We start from the raw sequence: 10000 nt of genomic DNA, 5'->3' as shown, positions 1-10000 counted from the left end.
CAACCCCCAACCCCCTCACCCCAACCCCAACCCCCTCAACCCCCTCACCCTCAACCCCCAACCCTCTCACCACCAATCCTCCCTCAATCCCAACCACCCCTCACCCTCAACCCTTCCCTCACCCCCAACCCTTCCCTCACCCCAATCCCCCTCGCCCCAACCTCCCTCACCCTCAACCCCCTCACCCTCAACCCCCTCTCACCCCCTCCCCCTTACCACCAATTCCCCCCAACCCCCAACCCCCAACCCCCTCCACTCACCCCCAACCCCCCCCTCAGGACTTCATCGAGGCCATCCGCGTGGGCCCCAACCGCTCCTACCTCGTGGGGTTCCTCGGCCACGTGATCAACACCCTGGCTTCCTCGGCCAACTTCCGCTACGCCATCATGGAGGGGTCGGGCTTCGGGAACGTGGGGGCGAACGGGTCCTACGACGGCGTGGTCGGCCACATCGAGAGGAAGGTAGGGGGGAGGGAGGGGGAAGGGGAAGGGGGAAGGGAGGAGGAGGGGGGAGGGAGAGGAGGGGAGGAGGGGGAAGAGGGTAAGGGGAGGGGAGGGGAGGGGAGGGAGGGAGGGGAGGTGGAGGGAGGGGGAGGGTGGAAGGAGGGAGGGAGGGAAGGGGGAGGGGGAAGGAGGGAGAGGGGAAGGGGAGGGGGGGAGGAGGGAGGGGAGGAGGGGGAAGGGGAGGAGGGAAGGGGAGAGGGAGAGGGAGGGAGGAGAGGGTGAAGGGGTGGGAAGAGAGGGAGGGAGGAGAGGGAGGGGAAGGTAAGGGGGAGGGAAGGGGAGGGGCACGGACAAATGTGCACGCGGACATGGGGCTACGCATACGGGGACATGCACACACACACACACACACACACACACACACACACACACACACACACACACACACACACACACACACACACACACACACACACACACACACACGCAAACATACATATTCGTTGCTTCATATACAACACACGTACACATGAACGCATTTACAGATGGATGTATACACACACACATACATGGAGAAATTAATTCATATATCTCTGAATCATCTTTGATAAACGAATTAATTCATGAATTTATAAACAGATACGTAAATAAGTTGATATAAAAGTAAACAAATAAAATAGCTGTGAATAGCGTTCATAAAAAAACCTTGTCAAGCTAGAATAGGAGAACTTGGCATTTAAATAATAGCAATAGTTACAGTCTATATGTCGGTTCATACATCTATCTATGTATTGCTGTCTATCTAAATACTGTTATTGTCTGTCTATCTCTACATGTTTAGCCTTCTATACTTTATATCTTTGGATCTCTCTCTCTCACTATGTCTGTCCGTCTCTGTCTCTGTCTGTCTGTCTCTGTCTCTCTCTCTCTCTCTCGCTCTCTCTCTCTCTCTCTCCCTCCCTCCCTCTTCCCCCCTCTCCCTCCCTCCCCTCCCCTCCCTCTCTCTCCCTCTCTCTCCCTTCTCCCCCTCCCTCCCTCTCTCTCTCCCTCCCTCTCTCCCTTCTCCCTCCCTGCCTCCCTCCTCCCTCCCTCCCTCCCTCTCTCTCCCTTCTCCTCCCTCCCTCCCCCTCTCTCTCCCTTCTCCCCCTCTCTCCCCTCCCCTCCCTCTCTCTCCCATCTCCCCCTCCCTCCCCCTCTTTCTCCCTCCCTCCCTCCCTCCCTCTCATATCTACACATCCCAGCCTATCCACCGTCCCCTTCAGGAGGGCGACCTCGGCTTGGCCTCCCTCAGCATCACGCACCACCGCCTGCTGGCCATCGACTACACGACCTGGACGCTGTTTGACCCCATGATCTTTCTCACGAGAGCTCCCAGCATCATTAACGACCCTCTCATTCTCTTTAAGCTCTACACGTGGCAGGTAAAGCGGGGAGACGAGGTGGTTCGCTCGTGGCTTCACTCGGGGAGAGAATTCGGTTTATTGGTCATTTGGTGGCTTTGGTTTTGTTGTTTGTTTATAGCTCCAAAAGCTTGATCAGACTTTACTTTCTGTTGTTTATTTATAACCCCAAAAAGCTTTATCAAACCTTTTCAATGTTTATTTATAACTCCACAAAGCTTTATCAGACTTCTTTTCAGTGTTTATTTATAACTCCAAAAAGCTTTATCAGACTTTTATTGTTTTTTTTTTATGTCAAAAAAGTTTATCAGTCTTTACTTTTATTGTTTTTTTATGTAAAAAAAAGTTTATCACTTTACTTTTATTATTTTTTACAAGTCAAAAAGTTTATCAGACTACTTTTATTGTTTTTTATGTCATAAAGTTGATCAGACTTTACTTTTCATTGTTTATTTATAACATTAAACAAAAGGCCGTTTTTTCTTTCCGGAAACTGGACCCACAATAAATACCTATGTGTTTTATATTTCACAAATACGAACACGTTCATTACTCTCACTTTATCATGCTTTATATTTTTTCTGGCTTTTTTATATTTCATATATTATCTATCAGGCTTCATTTTCATTTATTTCTCTTTTTTATCAAATATTCGTTTTGCTTCCCGAGAGTTATATAATGAAAAAAGCCAAAAGTTTTATTCTTTATCTGGATATATCTTTTCATTTTTCATATATAATTTATCAGACTTTATTCAATTTTACTTCATTTTTATCAGATATTCGTTTCACTTATTTTAAATCATGACAAAATTACAAACTAACTTGCTTGCAGAGTTGGGTCATCATAACCGCGTTCTTGATCGCCTCGGCACTATGGCTGTGGATGTTTTGGTTTCCTACGAATCGTGACACACCGCCATGTCCTCAGTTCAACTGTATAAATAATAAGCGAGAAAATATGTTCGCAAGCTTCGCTACCATTCTGGCGATTGTGTTACGTACTGCTGTTTATCAAGGTGAGTGTGTTGAATGCGTTGGCTGCTGATCGTTCAAATATGTGGTGTTATTTGAGATTTTAGGCATGCTTGCAAAGAGCATGTGCGTGATTAACCGAAACGAGGTGAAGATAAGATCCAGGATTTGGGGCCTGTTAGGAGAACCTGTTTAGTTTAAAGATGCTTGCGGGGAGGACGTTGAAGCCACACAGAGAGGTTTACATACTTTGGTAGTGAAGTCCATGTCTCGGGCCTTGTCAAACCAGGTCAGTAGACAGATTGGTCTGGCAGCAGGAGACATGAACTCAGTCAACAAGAGTATTTGGAGGTGACGGTACCTATGTAGGACTAAGGACTTCAAGGCTTTGATAATGCCAGTTTTACTCTATGGAGGCGAACTCTGGACGCTATCTAGTGCGTTGGAGTCACGCCTCGAAGCCTTTTGTAACAAGTTCCTACGCCGGATCATAGGGTACAGTTGGCGGGACCATGTGTCCAGCCGACGATGACACCGTGACATGTTACTTGCATAATCCGGGACCGCCAACTCAGGCTATACGGGCACCTCGCTCGTTTCCCTGTGGATGACCCTGCCCATCAGGTTTCTCTCTCTCTCTCTCTCTCTCTCTCTCTCTCTCTCTCTCTCTCTCTCTCTCTCTCTCTCTCTCTCTCTCTCTCTCTCTCTCTCTCTCTCTCTCTCTCTCTCTCTCGTTTTAAAATCGAGACAATCCTTCGTGGAGGAGGCCTATGGGAAGACCTAGGAAGTCGCGGCCTGGGCAGATCGACCAGACGTCGTGAAGAGCTAGAGATGGCCCGGGGACCTGCCTGGCGACTCGCCATGAGGGCCCCGTGGCTGGAGGCGAAGGGAGGATGCGGTTATGCGGCCACGTCGGCGTTGGCTCCTTTGGTGATGATGGAAGTGAAGGTGTTGGCAGTGTTTGGTGATGAGGGTTACCTGAAATAGTAATATTATTTTGACATTCCTTCCGAACCTCCTCAGTGCACGGTCACCTTTATAAGAAAAAATGTATGTGTGGTATGTATGTATGCGTGTATATGTATGCATATACACATATTTAGAAGAAAAGAATGCAGAAGATAAAACAAAATGAAGGATAGTACTTCGCATTCAAAAAATAACCAAGCTTTTACACCTTCCTCCTCCCCCTCCCTCCTTTTCCTCCTTCCCCCTACCTCCTCTCTTTTCCTCCTCCTCCTCCCTTTCCCTACCTCCTCCTCCTCCCTTCCCCTACCTCCTCCTCCTCCCTTCCCCTACCTCCTCCTCCTCCTCCCTTCCCCTACCTCCTCCTCCTCCTCCCTTCCCCTACCTCCCCTCCTCCTCCTCCTTCCCCCTCCTCTTCCACCTCCCTTCCCCTACCTCCTCCCTCCTCCTCCTCCCTTCCCCTACCTCCTCCTCCTCCTCCCTCCCTTCCCCTACCTCCTCCTCCTCCTCCTCCTCCCTCCCCTACCTCCTCCTCCTCCTCCTCCCTCCCCTACCTCCTCCTCCTCCTCCTCCCTCCCCTACCTCCTCCTCCTCCTCCTCCCTCCCCTACCTCCCCCTCCTCCTCCTCCCTTCCCCTACCTCCTCCTCCTCCCTCCCTCCCTTCCCCTACCTCCTCCTCCTCCTCCTCCCTCCCCTACATCCTCCTCCTCCTCCTCTCTTCCCCTTCCTCCTCCTCCTCCCTTCCCCTCCCCTACCTCCTCCTCCTCCCACCCCAGGATCACCCCAGTCCCCGACCAGCTCTCCAGGGCGCGTGGTGTACGTGTGCATCTGGGCGGTGGTGATCATCCTGTTCGCAGTGTACAGCGGGAATCTGACGGCCTTCCTCTCCAAGCCGAGGGTGACCAAGCCTCCCGCCACCATCGGGGAGCTGGTTCTGCGCGACTGGACCATCGCTCTGGACAAGGCTTATGGCGCGCACGACATCGTCAAGGTCTCTTTCTTTCTTTATTTGCTTTTTTTTCTTTTTTTTCATGGCTGTCTCCTCCTGGCTCTGGTTAGTTCCCTGTTTTCTCCTCTCTTCTCTTCGCTTCTCTCTCTTCCTCACTCTTTCCCATCTCTCTGTACGTATGTGTGCACACTAATGCCCTACTTGGTATTAATTAAAAATATCGGTATCCCTTTATATGCTTATGAACAATCGGCAACATAATTATATATATCTCATCAACTCTTATCGACATATGTAAATAGCAATACTAATACGAACATTTATAACTTGTCGCAGCCTTGAAGATATGTATACACCTGTATCCCCCCCCACACCCTGACCAACATTTATAAACCCGTATCCCCTCACACCCTTACCAATATTTATAGTACTGTACCCCCTCGCAGCCATGCCAACATCTGCACACGCGTATCCCACCCACACCCTTACCAATATCTGTACACCTGTATCCCACCCACACCCTTACCAATATCTGTACACCTGTATCCCCCCCACACCCTTACCAATATCTATACACCTGTATCCCCCCCTTACCAATATCTGTACACCTGTATCCCCCCCACCCTTACCAATATCTATACACCTGTATCCCCCCCACACCCTTACCAATATCTATACACCTGTATCCCCCCCCCACCCTTACCAATATCTATACACCTGTATCCCCCCCCCCACCCTTACCAATATCTATACACCTGTATCCCCCCCCCCCACACCCTTACCAATATCTATACACCTGTATCCCCCCCACACCCTTACCAATATCTATACACCTGTATCCCCCTCCCCACCCTTACCAATATCTATACACCTGTATCCCACTCACACCCTTACCAATATCTATACACCTGTATCCCCCCACACCCTTACCAATATCTATACACCTGTATCCCCCCCACCCTTACCAATATCTATACACCTGTATCCCCCCACACCCTTACCAATATCTATACACCTGTATCCCCCCACCCTTACCAATATCTATACACCTGTATCCCCCCCACCCTTACCAATATCTATATACCTGTATCCCCCCCACACCCTTACCAATATCTATATACCTGTATCCCCCCCCACCCTTACCAATATCTATACACCTGTATCCCCCCACACCCTTACCAATATCTATACACCTGTATCCCCCCCCCCACACCCTTACCAATATCTATACACCTGTATCCCCCCCACCCTTACCAATATCTATATACCTGTATCCCCCCACACCCTTACCAATATCTATATACCTGTATCCCCCCCACCCTTACCAATATCTATACACCTGTATCCCCCCACACCCTTACCAATATCTATACACCTGTATCCCCCCCCCACACCCTTACCAATATCTATACACCTGTATCCCCCCCACACCCTTACCAATATCTATACACCTGTATCTCCCCCCCACCCTTACCAATATCTATACACCTGTATCCCCCCCCCACCCTTACCAATATCTATACACCTGTATCCCCCCCACACCCTTACCAATATCTATACACCTGTATCCCCCCACACCCTTACCAATATCTATACACCTGTATCCCCCCCACACCCTTACCAATATCTATACACCTGTATCCCCCCACCCCTTACCAATATCTATACACCTGTATCCCCCCCACACCCTTACCAATATCTATACACCTGTATCCCCCCCCACACCCTTACCAATATCTATACACCTGTATCCCCCCCACACCCTTACCAATATCTATACACCTGTATCCCCCCCACACCCTTACCAATATCTATACACCTGTATCCCCCACACCCTTACCAATATCTGTACACCTGTATCCCCCCCCCACCCTTACCAATATCTGTACACCTGTATCCCCCCCACACCCTTACCAATATCTATACACCTGTATCCCCCCCACACCCTTACCAATATCTATACACCTGTATCCCCCCCCCCCCCACACCCTTACCAATATCCATACACCTGTATCCCCCCCCCCCACCCTTACCAATATATATACACCTGTATCCCCCCCCCACCCTTACCAATATATATACACCTGTATCCCCCCCCCACACACACCCTTACCAATATCTATACACCCGTACCCCCTCGCACCCTTGATTTTACAACCATTGATAACTGATTAATTAACTGTCTAATTATTAATTAATGATATTTCTAATTATTAATTAATGATAACTGATTAATTAACTGTCTAATTATTAATTAATGATATTTCTAATTATTAATTAATGATAACTGATTAATTAACTGTCTAATTATTAATTAATGATATTTCTAATTATTAATTAATGATAACTGATTAATTAACTGTTAATTAATTAAATAATTAATTAATTAACTGATAATTAATTAATTAACTGATTGATTAACTGTCGTCCGTCACCCTTGCTCGCAGGCGACGAAGACGGAGGACTATCAGATTCTGTACCGGAGGGCCAAGGAGCGCGGCGCCATCAGGGAGAACCAGGGGGCGCAGGGAGAGAGTCGCACAGACGTCGAGCAGTTGGAGAGTCGGGATATTGCGATTGTCAGTACGTCATATTTGCCCCTTTTTGTACTTGTTTGTTTATTGTTTCGAGTGTGTTTTTCGTTTTTTTTTTCTCTCCCTTTTTTCTCTTTGTTTTTCATGTTTCTACTTTATTTCTGTGGTTATATATTTATTTATGATATCGGTTGGTCGGATTCTCTCTTTCTCGTCGCTCCTCCCTCCCTCTCCCTTTCCCTCCTTCTTACTCCCCCTCACTCTGGCTCCACCCACTCCCCTCCCTTCGTCCCTCAGCCCACTCACCCTTCCTTCCCTCTCCCTCTTCTTCCCAAACACCTCCCTCTCTCCCTTTTCCATACACACTCTCTTTCTCTCTCACCCTCCCTCTTCCTTGTCCTTCTACTTCCCTGCACCCTCTCTTTCTCTCTCACCCTCCTTCTTCCTCTTTCTCTCCGTCGCACTCACACACTCTTCCTCCCTCACCCTCCATTTCCTACCCACTCACTCTTACCTTCTCTCTCCCTCCCTTCCACCCTATCTCATCCACTCCCCCCCCCCCCCATCCCACCTCTCTCAGTGGCGTAGATAAAGGAAGGGGGATGGGGGGGGGGGCAGGTAGGGTATTTGCCCCCCAGTCTCATATAAAGAGAATTTTGTCGGAATTTTTCAATCCTTGTCGAGAAAAAAATGTTCATTTCTCTGTTTCCATCCTAGTCACAGGAGTTTAAATATCTTTAATGTTCGCTTCCTGAGGTCAGCTTAACACGAAATTTATGAAGAGTTAGTTTAGATAAGAAGTTCTGCATCAGGAGCCGGATTCTCAAACGCGTTAAGGCGCCGTATCTCCTTGACCTGTCGGCCCATGCGCAGAGCAAGGAAACCGCCATTTTGGTGCGAGGTGAGGCGGCTTAGGTTAAGGCAGGGGAAGAGCAGCCTTTAGCGCTCTAAGCCGGGGAGAAATCAACACCCTTCGCTCTTATACAAGGGAAATATAGCAGGACGGTTAAGGCCTCCAGCGCGCCTTAAATTAAGGTTATTTTGAGAGTCCGGCGCCAGGTCAGTGCTGCGTTGCCACTACATCGCTGGTCGTGAGGATGGGTGTTTAGTCAGCTGATCGCCTTCCGTTTTCTTTCAGCATTGAACGGTGGGACTAATCTAATTGTCGAAAAATCTAAGGATCTCGATACATTGTCAAATTTCATATCTACGCCACCGCCTTCACATTGTTATTGTTTTTTTCTAATGTTTTTTTTTTTTACTATTATTCTCTCGTTTTTGGTCTTATCTTTCTCATTTTCATTTTCTTCCTCTTTCTTTTCTGTTTCTTCTTCTTCTTCTTCTCTCTCTCTCTCTCTCTCTCTCTCTCTCTCTCTCTCTCTCTCTCTCTCTCTCTCTCTCTCTCTCTCCCATCCCTCTCTCTCTCCCTCTCCTCTCTCCTTCCCTCCCTCCTCTCTCACTCTCTCCCTCTCCCTCTTCCTATCTCCTTCTCCCTCTCCCTCTCTCCTCTCCCTCTCCTCTCCCTCTTTCTCTCTCTCTCCCTATCCCTCTCCCTCTCCCTACCCACACCCCCTCCCCCTCCCCCTCTCTCCCTCCCTCCCTCCCTCCCTCCCAACCCCACTAACCCTCTCCCTCCCTTGCCAGTGGGGGCTACGGGCGCATACTACAACATGAACAAAAACAAAGCAAATGACCGCCGCTGTCGACTCACCTACGGCACCGAAGCCATCGCCAAGAAATTCTCGGCGCTTGCCTTGCCCAAGATGTCGCTGTTGAAACCTATCTTTGACAGGAAGTAGGTTTCGCTCATTCTGCCGGATATGCTGTTTGTTTTGGTTATTTATTATTGTTATTGTTGTTGTTATCATCGTTATTATTGTTATCATTATTGTTTTGGTTATTTATTATTGTTATTGTTGTTGTTATCATCGTTATTATTGTTATCATTATTATTTTTTGTTGTTATTTTATTATTATTGTTATTATTGTTATTATTAGTAGTATTATTATCAATATTATTATTATTATAATTATTACCATTGTTATTATTATTATTGTTATTATTATTATAATTATTATTAGTATTAAGATTATCGTTATCATTATTATCATTATTTTTACTATTATTATTATTATTATCATTATTATTATTATTATTATTATTATTATTTTGCTGTTCCATATGCTGTTAATTTTAGTTAATTATTATTGATATATTTTTGTTGTACTATATGCTGTTTATTTTTATTAACTATCATTATTATTATAATCATTTTGCTGTTCTCTCTTGCTGTTTATTATTATTAACGTCATTTGTGCTGCTCTATATGCTGCTTATAATATATTTGTTGCGTTACCCTAATTATGAATATTAGAGTTAATGTGGTTATTCTTTATCGTTACCATTGTCGTTATCATCATTCGCAGTAGTGTCAGTACTGTTAGTAGTAGTCTCATTGTTATTATTATTATTATTATAAGTAGTAGTAGTATCATTATTATTATTATTATTGTTGTTGATGTTGTTGTTATGAGAGAGAGAGAGAGAGAGAGAGAGAGAGAGAGAGAGAGACAGACAGACAGACAGACAGACAGACAGACAGACAGACAGACAGACAAAGAAAAACGGAAGAGAAAGAGACAGAGCCAAACAAACAGAGATAGAATGAGAGAGATAGAGGGAGAGATAGATAGAGAGAGAGAGAGAGAGAGAGAGAGAGAGAGAGAGAGAGAG

General features: G+C 46.7%; 1 protein-coding gene across 1 annotated transcript in view; it reads left to right on the top strand.

Moving 5' to 3' along the window:
* The window catches only part of LOC113807117 (probable glutamate receptor), a 19234-nt gene that overhangs the window by 6559 nt on the left and 2675 nt on the right, over positions 1-10000 (top strand). The window contains exons 8-13 of the mRNA XM_070135624.1: positions 279-461; positions 1706-1864; positions 2678-2861; positions 4560-4774; positions 7180-7315; positions 8911-9061. Coding sequence (XP_069991725.1) covers positions 279-461; positions 1706-1864; positions 2678-2861; positions 4560-4774; positions 7180-7315; positions 8911-9061 — 1028 coding nt within the window. The remainder of the gene's footprint in view (positions 1-278; positions 462-1705; positions 1865-2677; positions 2862-4559; positions 4775-7179; positions 7316-8910; positions 9062-10000) is intronic.

Source organism: Penaeus vannamei, chromosome 20 (genome assembly GCF_042767895.1).
Source record: "Penaeus vannamei isolate JL-2024 chromosome 20, ASM4276789v1, whole genome shotgun sequence".
NCBI classification, from domain to species: Eukaryota; Metazoa; Arthropoda; class Malacostraca; order Decapoda; family Penaeidae; genus Penaeus; species Penaeus vannamei.
Note: the sequence above shows the minus strand (reverse complement) of the source record. Positions and strands in the feature narration are given on the sequence as shown.